Raw genomic sequence first — 18,700 nt, 5'->3', positions numbered from 1 at the left:
TATGCAAGTTTTTTTACTGTTTCAAGCAATAACTTCATATTAGATTGACCTAAAAGATCATTCATTTTGGGCCTTTATGAAAGTGCCGGCCAACAAACAAAAATAGCACGAATTTGGCGCAATAGCTAATCTATACTTCTGTCAAATTCTGTACATTCTGTACATAGAAGATATTTTAAAAGTTTTTATTAGAGGGCATTATACAATCGATACAAAATATTATTTTGATTTCTTGTCTGTCTGTCTGTCCGTATTTTTTGTTGACCGGGCATCACGCTGAAACTACTGAATGAATTCAAATGAAACTTAGCACAGTATGAGAATATAATACGGAGCAGGATAAAGTATACTTTTTATAACGAAAATAAAATGTGAAGGCGGTGAAATAGAACTTAAAAGTTTGTATGAAAAGTCCTCCTTTTTTCCTGGTCAATTTACCCAAGAACAAAAAACGCTCGGCCTTTGGCCGCGCACTTTATTATAGACCGGCCTTCGGCCGGGAGCTTATGATAGGGCCTCCGACCGTGGTTACGGCTGGGTATTTTACCCAAGCACAAAAAAGGGAACGCGCGGCCTTCGGCCGCGCACTGTGTTGTGGCCCGCCCTTCGGCCGGGAGTATATGATACAGCCTTCGACCGTGCCTACGGCTGGGTATTTTACCCAAACAAAAAAGAAGCGCGGCCTTCGGCCGGGGGTTTGTGATATGGCCTCTGATCGTGGCTACGGCTGGGCATTTTACCGATGCACAAAAAACGAAACGCGCGGCCTTCGGCCGCGCACTTTATTGTACACCGGCCTTCGGCCGGGGGTTTGTGATATGGCCTCTGTTCGTGGCTACGGCTGGGCATTTTATCAATGCACAAAAAACGGAACGCGCGGCCTTCGGCCGCGCACTTTATTGTACACCGGCCTTCGGCCGGGGGTTAGTGATATGGCCTCTGATCGTCACTACGGCTGGGCATTTTACCGATGCACAAAAAACGGAACGCGCGGCCTTTGGCCGCGCACTTTATTGGACACCGGCCTTCGGCCGGGGGTTTGTGATATGGCCTCTGTTCGTGGCTACGGCTGGGCATTTAATCGATGCACAAAAAACGGAACGCGCGGCCTTCGGCCGCGCACTTTATTGTACGCCGGCCTTCGGCCGGGGGTTTTTGATATGGCCTCTGATCGTGGCTTCGGCTGGGCATTTTATCGATGCACAAAAAACGGAACGCGCGGCCTTCGGCCGCGCACTTTATTGTATACCGGCCTTCGGCCGGGGGTTTGTGATATGGCCTCTGATCTTGGCTAGGGCTAGGTATTTTACCGATGCACAAAACACGGAACGCGCGGCCTTCGGCCGCGCACTGTTTTGTAGTCCAGCCTTCGGCCGGGAGTTTGTAATAGGGCCTCCGACCGTGGCTATGGCTGGGCATTTCACCCAAGCGAAAAAAACGCGCGACCTTCGGCTGGGCACTTTATTGTACACCGGCCTTCGGCCGGGGGTTTGTAATAGGGCCTCCGACCGTGGCTAAGGCTGGGCAATTTACCCAAGCACAAAAAACTTCGGCCGGGGGCTTATGATGGGACTACAGACCGTGGCATTTTACCCAAGCAAAAAAAAGCGCACTTTATTGTATAGGGGTTATGATTTTGTATTTTTCATATATAAAAAATTCGAAAATGTAAATAGAAGGGGCTAAGGGTTCGAAAATGTACATCGATTTTCACGCGGACGAAGTCGCGGGCATCTGCTAGTACATAATAAATAAATATGTGATGTCACAATTCTTGAAGTATTTAATTTGACTGAGATATGTATTTTATTCCTAACTCTATGGACACAGAACGGTCTGCTGTAAAGCCGACCAATCAGGGGCAAGTTTCACTTCCGATAGATTATAATGTACCGAAAAATAACACGTTAAATTGTCATCAGTATTTTCAGTTTACAATATGACGGTAGATTATAATATCACGAGTGAGATTATAAACTAACGTATTTTACAATTTAACGGTAAAACATACACGAGAAGATATAGTACCGTTTTAAAATTTGTGTTGTTTTGCCGCAAATACGACGCGATTGTTGCAAAATAAATTGCAGAGTATGAAGTTGTATGAATTGATAAATGGACGAGATTGTGATTTTATTATCGCAATGTGCGCTGTAAATCTTTTGCGATATTTCTCAGCGCGTTTGTAAAATCGTATCGCAAAAATGAAAATCATGGTTTTACTTAGTTTAGTTTGTAGTGTCTGAGTGTTTTTGATGACAAACTGAGTCTACTTTGTTTTTAAAACACTTTCATTACGTTAGGTTGTCTGTAAGAGATCGTTTGTTAACGATAAGGCCGCGTTTTTGTTTTCTTTATGGTGTGCTTTAAAGCATTTTTCATTTCATTATTATACACCAAATAAATATACAAAGTAAATATTTAAAAAAAATAAAATACCTACGTACGTCCAACGTCCAGTAAGATGCAAACTTTATGACGTTTCGGAAGCAGCCAGACCTGGACCAATTAAGAAAACCTCAATCGTTCCTGCTGGTGATCGAACCCAGGACCTCCGTTTTTGAAATCCACCGCTCACATCACTGCGCCACGGAGCCCATCAATTCAATCACATCCCCTCACAATCATTACCTCTATATAATGTTATACTTAGTTTAGATATCCTTTTGTTTAGTACGCAATAGAACAGACTGTACTAATTGAACGATTTACAGAGAGTTCGCTGTACGTGCAGTTTTGATACTGCATTGGAACTGCAGAAATATTGCTGGTGTAGTATTTATATAGTTCTGTCAATGTACCTACGCGAGCAAAACAATAGAGGATATTTTTAATTACATTGCTTTTAATCTAATATTGCCGTATTCTCTTCAATATTGTGAAAACTTTGTTCGAGTGAATTCAATGGTTGGGTTGGTTGTGAGATGTATTGTGTTATTCTTCGCAAAATATATCTTATATAGTTTTTACACTTATTTACACCAACTAAAACAGTAATATTTACCTAACTAAATGAATTACCTAATAATATTATAAAGATAATATAAAAGGACATATATAATTATATCTACAGACTGTCGTTAGGATTCTCCTGGAATCGATGATCATTGTTAAAGTGCCCAGAAGGCTGTCAGTATTGCCACATTGTATGGCAATACAGATTCTCTGACCTAAATATAGGCCAGCCTTCTGGTCACAGGAGGCGTCGATTAATCGCTTTGCAAATTCTTTAAAAAGAAAGCGAGTACTCGGACCCCACGGACCTAGCGTTTCGACGAACTCCGATAAGGTTGCTGTATTTTCGCCGCTTGAGGGTCTCTGCTGAAGCAGCAGCAGAGACCCTCAAGCGATTAATCGACGCCTCCCGTGACCAGAAGGCTGGCCTATATTTAGGTCAGAGAATCAGTATTACCAGGAAGATGTGAAGGCGCAAGAGCGTCCACGCAAGTCACGTCCCACACCAAAGGCCTACCCATCTTCCGTGGCATATATGACATGCCGTTCGTTCTCTTGCCATCGTCACGCGCCAAACCGTTAGGTTCTAAAATGGCAGACCGGCGATAACAAGAGCATGATGTTATCATAGAAACATATGTTATGTGTGGATGGATATGATACTCATTTACCTAAACAAATTCTGAACGGATTTTGATGATTTCAAACAAATAATTCATCCATTATATAGAATAAACATTGCAAAACAAAACCACAACAACATACTTTTTTAGCCCCTCGGGCAAGTCACATAAAAGCCTGCCCTTTGAAGCTTGAATAGGGATACATATACGGGTTCATCGCGTTAAAGCTTTGTATGGGAGTTACTGTGAACAATGATATAGGTCAGATATAATTATTATTATTTTGTTTGTACTGTTCTATTCGATTTCTAGCTCTATTCAAGTTAGGAATTTATAATATTCTAACAATTCTGGCTGAAATTGTTCTTTACCAACTGTGGTTAACAATTTATGTAAATTCATTTTTAAATATAAAGAGGTGGCAGAGAACTCAAATTCTGGTTATTTGGTACCTACAGTAAATCTAAAAAAAATGTTCAATCCTAAAAAACCGGATTTAGGTAGGAAGGACTCTCTTGACTCTTAACTATGCACACGCACACTCACACATTATATATATACACATTTGGATTTGGTCTATGATTTTTAATTATAATATAGGTAAATAGACTCTAGGTCACAGAACGTAGATAAAACGCGCATTTACCGATCTTATATCTATGTAAATGAATATAAATTAATAAGTCAAAAGTCTAAGTCAAAGTCAAAATTCATTTATTTCAAATAGGCTTAGTTTGCAAGCTCTTTCGAAACGTCAGGTAATAATATTAAACTTAAGATAATGGTGATAATAATTATTCGAAAACTTAAAATTAAAGTTACGAGGGTTCCAATATATAATATATATATTAATTTCCTCTACGCTTTAGATAGATCTTGAATTCTTGAGACTTAAAGTGCCCAGAACACTTATTTTAAATCATTCAAAAGCAAAAACGTACTGCTTAGAAATTGATCTTTTTGATCTACGAGTATAATAGTCTGTTTACGAAGACCAAATAATATAATCTGGTTAAAATAAATTTGACGTGAAATCACAAAAACGATCAGGTAATCGCTTAAATGGATTGCATGAATGTTTAAGTAAAGTAAATAACAATTTCTAAATAGCGAAATCCCGCAATATTATTCGAGAAAGAAATATTTACTTAATAATATCCCCAACAGTTTTGTTCCAACAAGAGCCTTCTTATATTTATTTCGAGCATACGTAGGCTTACGTGCCGTATCTCATCGGCGCTATCTGCACTTGAGACTCAATTGAGCCTCACATGTCTTAGTGAGACTTTTGAAACAATCTTCGGAAAGCCTTATCACTGTAATCTTAATCTAATAGAAATATTCAAGGTAATCTACACATATATTTAGTTTTTTTTTTAACAAATCTTTTTTTTATATGACCAATATTCCCATTTCCCTTCAACTAGTCGGGAAAGACTGTATCAGGAGTGGGTGGTGATCGAACCACCACCCTTCAGTGATGAGTCCGACCGCTCTTACCATTGAACTATTGAGGATCTAATATAAAGAGGAAAGATTTGATTGTTTGTTTGCCGAATATGCTCCGAAATTACAGAACCGATTTGAAAAATTCTTTCACTGTTTGAAAGCTACACTGTCCCCTATAGGCTAAATATAATTAAATCCCTTAATCCTACGGGAACGGAAACTACGTGGGTGAAACCGCGACGTTATACTAGTGTTAATATAGCTTGTGAGTTTTATTTAGTTTTTAGCTGCACGTACTATGCATTTTTATGCATTTGGACAAACGTGTCAAAGAGGACACGTCCTAAGTGCGCAACTGCTCAACCTCGCGCGACCAAATCCGCCCGATAAGAACACAAAACATTAAGATAATTATGTGTATATGTCACCATTAGATTGACAACATTGACAACAATTGATAGCAATGACAACATTTTATTAATGGAAGAACAGTGTTTAAAAAAATTAGAGAACTTCTCCATTGTAATTTTTTACTATTTTTATTATGATCGCTGTAATATTTTTGTAATTCTATTGTAAATTTATCCTGAATGACAATTTAACTGTTTCACTTCCGATAAATTATAATATACGGAAAAATAACACGTTAAATTGTAATCAGTATTTTCAGTTTACAATATGACAGCAGATTATAATATCACGAGTGAGATTAAAAACTAACGTATTTTACAATTTAACGGTAAAATATATAAACCATTCTAAAGCATTTATTTTTTTTTCTATAAAATTAAATATTTTAATAAACTTGCTGATATTCGATTAATCTTTATTTGTATGAAACTTATAGTCAGTTAAACTTCAAAATGACGGCTTACGGTCACAGAACGTTTTACAAGTTTCTATAATGTTGATGTAAAAAAATGCTCCACATCTCCCCTACATTCTCCAGTTTAAAATATGCCTTATAGAATACAAAAATAAAATATTATTATAGATAAACGCCTACTAATAAAACTGCATGCCAGACATGTAAAATATAGATATATATATGTAATATAGAAAATACGACTTCGTCTTTGTTAAACTTGGAGTGAATTCGTCTTACACAGGTGTTGCGTTTGTGAGAATTTCAAGATACCATCAAATTTGTTAGAGTGGCTAATGTAAAGGTATAAAAAAGTACAACCACTGCCACTGAGACTTTAACGTATTTAGACATTAAAATTCATTTTACGATTATAGTGTACTTATGATACAAGAGAAAATACAAGTCTGTAAAGGTTAACATTTTACATAGCCTTGATGGTCCAGTAGTATGTGTAGCTTCGAATCATGATAGCTTGGGTTTGGATTCAGAGTCGGGCTTTAAAATATTGTACAATATTGTTGAAAACAAATCTTTGTAGCAGACTGGAGTTATGTCAGCCACTGACGATCAAGTAATCTCACATGCCTACAGCACTAACGGCTTGACATCTGATAACACTGATCGTGTGTTGGTCGCGATTGGCATGATGTCATGCACATCACGACCAACACACGATCAGTTTTATCGGCTTTCAAGCCGTTAGCGATGCAGGCATGTGAGATTACTTGATCGTCAGTGGCTGACTTTAGGCAGTCGGTAGTGTTACACACCATGCTTTGGAGAGCTCATTAAGGTGCCGTTTCCGGATGTTATCATTAATATTAATATTTATACATAGTTATTGTCACTGAGTCAAACATTATCTCAAAGCTTGCCAACCTGCATTCATCATTAACAACACATATTCGACTCACTGTTGAGCACGAGTCTCCTGTCAGAATAAGAGGGGTTAGGCTAAAAGTCATCCACGATGGCCCGATAATGACTGTCAGACTTCACCCACCTAGAGAATAGAAAAAATTTTCTGGTATGCAGATTTCCTCACAATGTTTTTTCTCCACCGTTAGAGACATAATATGATATCTATTTTTTAAAAAATGCGCTCTTCTGAAACGTTGAAGGTGCATGCAATGGACCTAATTAAAACCCACGCCCTCTGAATCGAAGGCAGACGTCATATCCCCTGGGCTATCAACTCCATAACTGTCTCTTTAATGGACTATTCAAATATGTCGATGATGATGATCTTAATGTAACTTTTTTTTACACAGAATCTGCGTCGGTGATCGTCCACGTATTGAGTGGGGAGCGGCCAGCAGCCATGCAGAGTTCCAGCCCAGCGAAGCTTCAATTTGATCCAACACTTTGGGCAACCGTTACCACCATAACTTCGGTTCATCAACATCGGAGCTTTCTCCTTAAAAATGTTTACTTAATTATATTTCAATTATCCGACAGCATCTTATATTTTATCGCAAGTATCATAGGTATTGTTAGGCACATCAGTAACTTCGGGACACGGTCTGGGAGATGACCAATTACACGGTAAGTACTTGGTTTATTAGAAATGTAATAATATAATAAGTTTAAGCTGCTTTATGTATAAATAGAAGAGGACGATCTTTGTAACGTATTTGAAATACAACGATTCAATAGCTAGTAAAATTATGAAATGTATTAAAAATTATATTTCGTTATTATTAATTAAAGTTATTCCGTATTTCAATTGAAACCTAGTTCCGATAACATGAGTTTTAAGAATAAAAACACATTGTTCTCGACTAATTGAAATTTCTAATAGCCCAATAAGCTGATTAAAAAGCTCGAGGTATTAATTTTGATTATAAGTGTCTTTGATAAGATAAATGGTACGCATTTCGAACCGAGGGCCTGCGATAGCCAGATTAATTTCTTTATTAGGGAGGCTAGCAGTTTGTCGGCGGCCCATGCATACCAACGAGTAGCTTAAGTAAGTGGATTTAAATATGGAGTTTTCACCGTAGTGGCTTTTGAAGGAAGTAGCTTTTAAGAGTCTAGATCCTTGATTGCTCAATTTTTTTTCCGAGGTAATATGAGGGATCTTGCCCCCAGTCCACAAACCCATAACTTCGAGGCAACCTAGACTAGACTTAACCGCTGGAGACAGGTTTAAAATAAAAATAAGTAATAACTGTATTCCAACGTAAGATTTACAGTACCCTACCCAGACAGCATGCTTAACTGTAACCTATAAATAGAACGGGTGTATAGCACAGCACTATGTCGTCCTAAAAAAAAACTTCAATGGTGTTTTTCGAAAGATTGCTTACCTCAGTAATTGGGGATTAGAGACATGATTTCTGATATTATTCCGCGGAAAATATAAAAAATACGCTTTATACCTTGAAACCTGCTACCTCCCAAAGTCAGTCCAACTAATTGGCTACCGTATTAATTAAAGTAATTAGGATAATTGACAAACTTTTCAGCCTTCCTAAAATGAGGTAGGTCTGACCATTGCAAGCTCTCGTTCTAGTACGCATTTACTTTGGCGGCTAAAGTCTTTAAACGATTATTCGCCGCCTATTCTCTTTCGTTTTTCCAGCAAACTACGCCGATCTTAATCCCGTAGCAAGATTAAGAGAAAATCAATACTATTATTCCGATCCGGCGTTAGCTGATATTCTATATAAGAAGCTTAGTTTACGTGTTACGTGCTAAGCCTTCGGTCGGACTCTTTGCCACGTTATTTGCCTTCCCATCGAGTTGAGTAAACAGAATGGATGCGAAATATCTGACTAGTCATAATAACTCGATTGGAAACAATAAAAACTCGGAATCATCACGTTCCGTTTGTTTGGACGCGTTATTAAATTTAGAGAATTTTGTATTGTAATGTTGCAATGCAAAATTCTTTAAATCTGATAAAATATCTATCTTAACATATTTGTATAAATAACATGAAATTATTAATTACACAATACAATACAAAAATGTATGTATTTGTATCAAACATCTCTAAGAACATTCGACATACGTCACCTTTAATACGAAAAAAACTAAATTGATATCGCTTCATCCGTTTGGGAGCTATGGTGCCATAGACAGACTGACAGATAGACAGACACGTCAAACACCCCTCTTTTTGCGTCGGGGGTTAAAAATCGGATAACTTATAGTTTTATAACTATAGAATATCCGAACAAATCTCTGAAAGGCATAGATTATGGTTTAAACAAGCCTATATCACAAGGCAATAGAAACACAGCCAGTAAAAAAAAAAAGAAAATAAAAATCCATGGTTCCCGCGGGATTTGTGAAATATTGAATTCCACGCGGACGAAGTCGCTGGCGTTCGCTAGTAATTTATATATTATAGCGAAAATTCTTTCGTTAATTTATCTGTTACTTTTTTAATAATTATTGTAAAAGCCCATGTAGTGGCAAGTACTGCTTTGAGTTTAATTTTCCTTTTTTGTTACTGTGTAGTAGTTTATAACGACTGAACGAAGTTGAATAATTAATGGCCACTATACAAACAAGTCTCGGGTAAGTTTTTAATTGATATTAATAAAAAATTGAAAACGTTTTTAACTGAAAGAAACCACAGAATTGGGTAAATATGCATTTTTAAAATGCTCAGTACGGAAACTGAAAAAGAGCTAATATTTAAAATAATTACATCATTAACAAATCATGTTCGGCTGAGCTCGAGTCTCTCTCGTGATTATTTGGCCTAACTCCTCTCAGAATGAGAGGGCTTAGGCCTTAGGCGTAGGATTAGATCTTCTTCTTCGTGGATCTTCTACTTCTTCTCTTATTCTTGATATGATTCTTCTCTAATTTTTGTGTGTTGTTTTGCGTGGGTTTGTTTCCTTATCTTATGTCAGAAATAATCATGGAAACCTTCTTGCCACGAAGAGGCAAGACTATGTGAGACTTCAACCGACTAAAACCCCACGGTGTTCGACTTCCGACTCGTTCTCTGATGATTGGGCCATGGGAGCGTTTCGTAAGCCATCACAACCCAGCCCGCATGAGTTCGATTTCTACCTCAACATTTTTGTTATCAACCCATATTCGGCTCACTGCTGTGGTCGAATCTCCGCTCAGAATAAAAATGATTAGGCCAAATAGCCCACGACGCTGGCCCAATGTGGATTGGCAGCGAATACCTGCGACTCGCTTGATGTCGTCACTCCACCTAGTGGGGGGTCGAACAACACTGCGCTTTCTGGTGCGGGGCCAACGGCCATCAGCTCTTCGAAGCTCAACATTATAAAAATCTTATTCCAATATAGTGTATAATATTGTGCGATTCATTTTACTCTTTATTAGTCTGTGTACTTTGTTGTTAAATGCAAAGTTAGATCATATAGGCCGTTACGTTCTCAGTAAAGTACATTCTACAGTGAATATGCAGCCCTCAAGTGCTGTGCAAAGGCACTCACGCTACGGTACATCTAGTCGATAGAGTCCAGTTGTTTAGGAATTTTCTCAAAAGCCGAGCTCTATCTTTTATTTTCCGTTTATTTATCCTTGCCTCTTGCTATCTGCGAGTGAATTTACGAGACAATGTAAAACGACTTGGAAGAAAAAGAAAAACACGTCTGCAAATCTCGGTCCTTACTACATAAAAATGTTTTTTTTTTATATAGCTGTATTTTTTTCACTGAAGAAAGATATTTTAGTACTAAATTTTTATTGTGAAAGTTTAAGTAATGTTTTTTTTTTCACGTTACGAGTACGTTTTTATCTCGTTGACGCGTCAAAAATATGGAAACTTTATTCAATGCACAAAATCTTATTTTTTTTTTGCCTTTTGGTGCAGAGACTTTATATTCACGGCTTAATTAATAACTTTGAAATTGAATCTACCAATAATTATGGATATTTTAATTAAAAATAGAATATTGGCCGTGTCTAAACATGCTTAATTTTTATTTTTTTCTACAAATAAAGCAAAAAGTCTGTACTAGAAGTAGGTCTTAAAATTTACCATTGGGAAGGGGTCAAATTCAAAGCTTTACGAAATAGAGTCCGACCCTTTAAGGGGATACAGAGCTTTTATCACGGTTAACCGTAGAACTTATAAAGCTTGGTTTAATTTAAATGTAGTTGTAGTGTACTTTATATTTTAATTTAGTTACGAATTGACTTTGTTTTAACATTTAATAAAATCCATTAGAAAAAGATGTACCTATTAAAAATATTTGTGTTGGTAATTTTACAACCAAAATGACATTGTAACGCTAAAGTTTCGCGCTATTAGTAAAAAATATTAGATTGTTTCCTAAATGTAGTTTAATTTTAATGTTTTTGTATTTATTTATGAAGGGAATAAAGTAAGAGCAGGGGCACACGATGCGTTGCGGCGCCGCATCGCAAAGATTTCACTGAATCAGTGAAATGCCGCAACGCATCGTGTGTCCCCGCTCTAAGCGATCGAGCGATAGAAGCTTGATATTGATAAATGTTGAAGTTTCCGTATGACTCAATATTGTTGGAATTGTCAAAGACAAATAATAGTAACCTAATTTTATTTATACGTGTTTATTATCTATTGTAACAAATAGTAATATTGTGAATAGATTTAAATATAATCCTTATTGTAATTTTAGACTACGTTCAATGTAAATAATATATTATAAGGTATGTAAATATTGTACTGTAAATAAGCTTGAAACATATTTATATCATTTTTGAGAGCTAGGAGTTAAAGGACGAGTGTATGAATTTTTTCTTCAACTGAGTCAGAGCTAATGTACAGGATACCTACTCAGATTACCAGTAAAATTAACAAGCTGCTTTATGTACAAGATTTCTTAAACTAGTATCGCAATACGAGGTCTATTTAAGTTAAAAATCAGTAAGATTACAAATATATTATAATAATTACACTGCGCGACAAAATTTCAACTTTTCTCTGATGATTGACTTTTATCACTTGGTGCTTACTTATTTGTAACAGCTAAGTAATACTTACTCTATTTTCTTGTAACAGCTTAGAAAAGAACCATAACTATATTAAAAATTAAAGCACTTTCCTTATAAGTAAACTTTCAAGAAAAGCGTTTTTAAAGCTCACACTGTCAGGTCATAAAAACATCCAACTACTGCAAGCAAATAATGTCACAGAAAATATAATATAACTTTCGTTTATATTTTGTTTTCGCTTTATGGCTAAAAGATTATGCTAATATGGCGATAAGAGACTAGAAATAAACTATCGCTAGTGCTTCACAAACCCAACTCAAGAGCATGTTCATGATTCCCTGTATTGAGTTCCTCACCATTTAATTAAACATCAAAATCACGATCTCAAGTTGCTTGGACTTTAAGTTCGATGTTGAGAAACGTCTATAAATATAGGCTAACTATGAGACGAATATCAAAGCAATCCATGGATTCACCATGCGGTTTTGGGGTTCATCGTTTGGCAGAGAGAAAAATTTCAAGCTGGACCCTGGACTTGTAACCAATGGGTGTAGGGTTAAGGATATCCTTGAGAACTAACTAACACTCTGTTCTCCGCTCCTAGAGCAGCTTTGGATACCCGTTCTGATATAAAACTTGCTCAGTTCTACCGAGGTAAAGGTCTTTAAGCAAGTTATAGAGATATTTGGCTGATAATCCACTCACACCCAGTTATACGGAGTACAAACTAACCACATAGCCATTTCAGTTAATTTATTAGATTGTAATATTTGTTCTCTTTTATACTGTGGTCCATCAGAATATTTGTCTCCAATGAAACAGTAAAGTATAACGAAGGTATAGTTTGTTTGGAAAAAAGGAAATTTCCGGTCTCGAAATAGCGACATCCTCTGAGATTTTATAATGTTTTTCATACGTGTATTATAAATTAATATATTGTTTTCTACGGCATAAAATGCAATACTTAAAAGCGTTGTTTTCTGTGCATTGGCTCTAATGTTTACTGTTGAATGTTAATATGAAGCTGTCTTTAAATACAAGTAGAAAAAAAGGGTTGTGTAATAAACTATCAAATTTAGTAGTAATTAACTATGTTACATATTGTTTTTAAGGATAATGATATAGAAATAAAATATTAATAATTATAGTTTCGTTTTCTTTATTATTCATCTTCATATAAACTATACTATTTAATGACTAATTTAAAAAAATAACTAATTGCAGTTACGATATTTTTCTTACTAGTAAACCCTCTAGAAGTGCCTTTGATTCAGAATTTCTTCCTTGTGTTTGTAACACAGAACAAAAAGCACTTAAGCTAGGCTTGAGCAGTTTCTACAATATCAAACGGGATAGAAATCTTACAAATCTCACAATGATAACGGCACAGTCATAACGACAGAAATATTTACTGGATAATTATATTCGTGACTCGGATAGTACGATAAAGCCGTCGCTTCCTGTCATTATTATTAACAGCTGAGGGCCTAGTGGCAGTTTGATACCGTGACGATCAAGTTAACCTAAATTCGAATTTCTAAGAAATTGAAACAGTGCCATCTAGTGGCACTACTGCACAACTGTTTCAATTCTATATAAATTCGCGTTTACGTTAACGCAATAGTATGAAAACATTGAAAACTTCCACTAGTCACACAAATAGTGATTGGTAAAATATAGTCAAAACATTATCACACTACGGCCTTGGCAACGTGGTGGGTGTAAACTCCATATTCCTCTCCTATACCTACTATAAGTAAAAAAACCTGGCACTGTAAAGGGCCGTTAAAATAGACTCACACTGAAGAAGGTTGATAATACATTTGTAATAATATTTTTGAATTCTAATAAACTTTTAGATACAGTTAAGTCAAGTGAATGACTCGATAGTTTGCAGTTTACAGCTACGAGTAGAAATCGACGAGTCGAGTGGTGTGACCCAGTTTTTATATGTACCTTACCTTCTGATATGAAATTGGGTAAGTATGAACATAACAATACCACTGCTATACCAAATACGTAATCCATATTTATATCTATAATAATACTATGAACGGGAAAGATTTGATTGTTTGTTTGTATGTTTTGAATTGCCTCTGTAACTACTGAACCGATTTGAAATAGTCTTCCATTGTTGGGAAGCTACACTATCCCCGAGTGCTATAGGCTAAATTTATATCCGTATTCCTACGGGAACGAGAACAACGTCTGCTAGTTTTAAATATGAAGTGACTCAAGTGTCAAGACTAAGCGCTAAACTAATTTCGAAAATTCTTTCACCAATACAAAGCTTCATTATCAGCGAATAACATAGACTCGGTATTCCTACGGGAACCTAAACTGCTCGTAGGTATCTGTTGCATTAGTCCAGTGGTTCTTTAATCTTTTCAGCTAAGGATTACGAGGTCCTGCATAACGTTAATTTATTTAATGGCAACCCTAACGGATAGTCTCTTTAAGTCGGGGATTTTTAAATTGTTTTATCCTTTTTCAATTAACTTATTACAGGCGGGGTTTTTCCTCCAAAATTTTTGAATTTGCTTTTTAGATTTTATACAGTGTTTCTACATAACTATTCTTTACAGAACTTATTGGTCAAGCTTTATCGAGTTTTTGTAATATGTAGTATGCTAATATTACCTTCCGTAACGTAACGTAACGTTACCTCACAATTCTCTCAGGAATCAACCACAAATTCATTACTGAAATTCGCATCAAAATCGGACTCGTAGTTTTGGTTTTGCACAAACTATTAACTAGTTATGCGCTGTGAATTTACAAGATGGAGATACTGGGTTTGATCCCCGGCTGGGCCGATTGAGGTTTCTTAATTGGTCCAGGTCTGGCTGGCGGCTTCGGCCGAGGCTAGTTACCACCCTTTGGTGAGTGGGAGGGTGGATGTGTGTGGATTTTCATCCTCCTCCTAGCAAGTTAGCCTGCTTCCATTTTAAATTGCATCATCACTAACCATTAGGTGAAATTGTAGTCAAGGGCTAACTTGTAAAAAAATTGTTGTATTTTTGTTAGAACACACTGAAAAACAAAAATAATATCGGCGTAAAAGTCGGGTCTCTTTAATATAAATAAATTGAGTTGGGACTAAAGTTTCATATTTTGTGACTTTACCCTCTAGCCTAATGGCAGTTTTTAACTAACCCAAACAAAATAATCTAATACCCTTTGTTCGGCTTAGTGACCATAAACTTTCAAATTAAACGAAATGTCCTTTTTAACGCAAATTATTTCGTGATGTTATCTATACGCATTTTAATGAATAAATGGAAAGAGTTCAGTCCTACAAATTGGTTAGATAAAAAGACATTTAGTGGATTAGAAAATAGGAATTTATGACAATTGACGGACTACTTTCTTTTGTTGTCGATAATATTGAATTTCTTTTTTGTTTTGCTCGAGTAAACTCTAAAAACTAAAGATAGTGCGAAAAAAAAAATCTCCTCACTGGATTATCTTTCTATACTTAGCTATAAATCTATACTAATATTATAAAGAGGTAAAGTTTGTAAGTTTGTAAGTTTGTCACATTTTTTAAATGGGGTAATCTTCGGAACTACTGGTCCGATTTTAAAAATTCTTTCACCAGTAGAATGGTACATTATCGGGGAGTGCTATAGGCTATATTTTATATTGGTATCATATATATTAGTCGAGTTATCACAGTTTTTGTCATACAGGTCGGACTGAAAATCCTCCTTAACAGACTTATTCGCATGCGCTGCCTTAACTATTCTGTAAAATTGAAATTAATGTATGGCGACTTTATGTATCTTTAAAAGTTCTACAAAAAAGTCCGCGACACCATATATCTATCTTCTATATATTAGCAGATATAGTACCTTTTGTGTTTTAAAAATTATTAATTTTATATACTTAGGTTTACGTCATTATTTATACAACTAAACTTTAATCCTTATTAAAATAAATTATTTAATAATCACAAGGATATTATGGAGATAAGATTTGCCCTTTACAGTATGTTAATTACTTAAATAGTTTCGGAGATAATACAAAATTTCTAAAAGACGCAGAAATTCCGCTATATGACGCTCGGCGCTTTCATTTACGTAGTTCCCGTTCCCGTGCGAATATGGGGATCAAACATAGCCTATGACACTCGCAAATAACGTAGCTTTCTATTGGTAAAACAATTTTCCAAATCGGTCCAGTAGATCCAGAGGTTACCTCCTACAACCACACAAACTTTACCTCTTTATAATATTAGCATAGAAGTCTCTATTTCTCTTGGTCATACCACCACTCTCGAAGGACTGGACCGATTTTGCTAAGGGTAGGAGTAAGATAGTGAAGTTACAGGATAGGGTAGGGTACGGGTAGGGAAGCGTAGGGGTAGTGTAGGGGTCTACCCTGCCCCTTAGGGCCGGGTTTAGGGTAGTGGTAGGGTAGGGGTAGAGGTAGGGTAGTGGTAGGGTAGAGGTACGGGTAGGATAGGGAAGTGGTAGGGTAGGGGTAGGATAGGCGTGAGATAGGGGTACGGGTGGGATAGGGGTAGGAAAGGGATAGGGTACGGGGAGGGTAGGGGTAGGATGGGGGTAGGGTAGGAGTAGGTTTGGGGTAGGGTAGGGGTAGGGTAGGGGTAGGGTAGGGGTAGGGTAGATGTATGGGTTGGGTAAGGTTGGGGTAGTGGTAGGGTAGGGGTAGGGTAGGGTAGGGGTAGTAGTAAAGTTGACATCGAAATTTACGCGGACGAAGTCGCGGGCGTCCGCTAGTAAGTAAATAAACTAACGCATCATAAGCTTGGCAACTTCGTTCGTAACACTCCCGATGTTCCGCGCGGGCCAGGGGGGCGTGTAGTGAGGAATAAAAAACCCACGACTGATGCACGTCACTTTCCCGCACGTACGATTTCACACCCGCGCACTATTTCCCCCTGTCGCCCGCATATCATGGGAGTGTTATCAACGAACTTGCCAGACTATATATGTAAACTATATTTTATTTAAATTTTTTGGAAGGCAATTTAGCTAGCATAAATATCTCAACATTATCAAAACAAGTTGTCTTACAATTTTATTTGTATAGAAATCCGAGCAGCTTACAACTTTAGTTGTTTATAAAAGCATTTTTGACAAGTCCATGTGTTCCCTAGAGCTGTTCAACAAAATTTTCTCTATTTTAAATTTCATTTGGAGAAATATTATATTTTGTCTATAACATTTGAAGGCCTAGGGACTCTTACCTAGTGTAGGCAAAAATTTAAGTAGTGTATAAAATTAAAGAAAAAAAGTTTAATGGTATAAAATTTTATCATAATAAATTGTTTCTTAACCGTGTAACGAGTACACCCATAATAGGTAATAACTATAAATAGGTAGAATATAAAGAAAAGAATGAATAAGAGTAAAATAAAATAATTCATTAAGCAGATACATTCGAACAAACACATATACTCTCTATACAACATAAAAAAGTATATTGTAATAATTTAAAACCTCAAGGCCATTAGGATCTCAAATATTCCACAAACTGTATTCGGCCTCATTAAAAATATTGTGGGCAAAATCAAACAAAGACGAATTCAAATCTCAGTCATTAGAGAAACACAAAGACAAAAGAAAATCATTATATTAAGTAATGTAGGGCGGAATTGGGATAAAAGATGGAAAGGGAATTGAGGAAAGGGGATGAAAGAAATCGAAGCGTATCTAAATGAAAAGTGGAAAGGGAAACACGGTATTACCTGCCTTTGGCCCGCAAATAAAAAATGTATCGAAAGTAACGCTTAATGTGATATGAGAGAGAATATATACCTAACACAACTACATACGAGTATCTAGGCTTATATCATTGCTGTATTTTTTATCAAGTTAGTAAATAACTAGCTGATGTTTCACTCGCGTAGTTACTAGGGAGATAAATATAACCTACTAGCGGACGCCCGCGACTTCGTCCGCGTAAATTTCGATGTCAACTTTACTACTACCCCTACCCTACCCTACCCCTACCCTACCACTACCCCAACCTTACCCAACCCATACATCTACCCTACCCCTACCCTACCCCTACCCTACCCCTACCCTACCCCAAACCTACTCCTACCCTACCCCCATCCTACCCCTACCCTCCCCGTACCCTATCCCTTTCCTACCCCTATCCCACCCGTACCCCTATCTCACGCCTATCCTACCCCTACCCTACCACTTCCCTATCCTACCCGTACCTCTACCCTACCACTACCCTACCTCTACCCCTACCCTACCACTACCCTAAACCCGGCCCTAAGGGGCAGGGTAGACCCCTACACTACCCCTACGCTTCCCTACCCGTACCCTACCCTATCCTGTAACTTCACTATCTTACTCCTACCCTTAGCAAAATCGGTCCAGTCCTTCGAGAGTGGTGGTATGACCAAGAGAAATAGAGACTTCTATGCTAATATTATAAAGAGGTAAAGTTTGTGTGGTTGTAGGAGGTAACCTCTGGATCTACTGGACCGATTTGGAAAATTGTTTTACCAATAGAAAGCTACGTTATTTGCGAGTGTCATAGGCTATGTTTGATCCCCATATTCGCACGGGAACGGGAACTACGTAAATGAAAGCGCCGAGCGTCATATAGCGGAATTTCTGCGTCTTTTAGAAATTTTGTATTATCTCCGAAACTATTTAAGTAATTAACATACTGTAAAGGGCAAATCTTATCTCCATAATATCCTTGTGATTATTAAATAATTTATTTTAATAAGGATTAAAGTTTAGTTGTATAAATAATGACGTAAACCTAAGTATATAAAATTAATAATTTTTAAAACACAAAAGGTACTATATCTGCTAATATATAGAAGATAGATATATGGTGTCGCGGACTTTTTTGTAGAACTTTTAAAGATACATAAAGTCGCCATACATTAATT

At 36.7% G+C, this 18,700-nt stretch overlaps 1 protein-coding gene across 2 annotated transcripts in view; it reads left to right on the top strand.

The window, feature by feature from the left end:
* Positions 1-12,956, top strand: part of LOC112048331 (hemicentin-2-like) — a 75,545-nt gene extending 62,589 nt beyond the window's left edge. For both annotated transcript variants that reach the window (XM_024085820.2, XM_052886667.1), the window contains exon 7: positions 7,167-12,956. In XM_024085820.2, the coding sequence (XP_023941588.2) occupies positions 7,167-7,429 (263 nt within the window). In that variant the 3' untranslated portion in view covers positions 7,430-12,956. The remainder of the gene's footprint in view (positions 1-7,166) is intronic.
* Positions 12,957-18,700: the final 5,744 nt, after the last annotated feature.

Source organism: Bicyclus anynana, chromosome 17 (genome assembly GCF_947172395.1).
Source record: "Bicyclus anynana chromosome 17, ilBicAnyn1.1, whole genome shotgun sequence".
Classification (NCBI taxonomy): domain Eukaryota; kingdom Metazoa; phylum Arthropoda; class Insecta; order Lepidoptera; family Nymphalidae; genus Bicyclus; species Bicyclus anynana.
The sequence above is the reverse complement of the archived record's forward strand: the minus strand, read 5'-3'. Positions and strand labels throughout refer to the sequence as shown.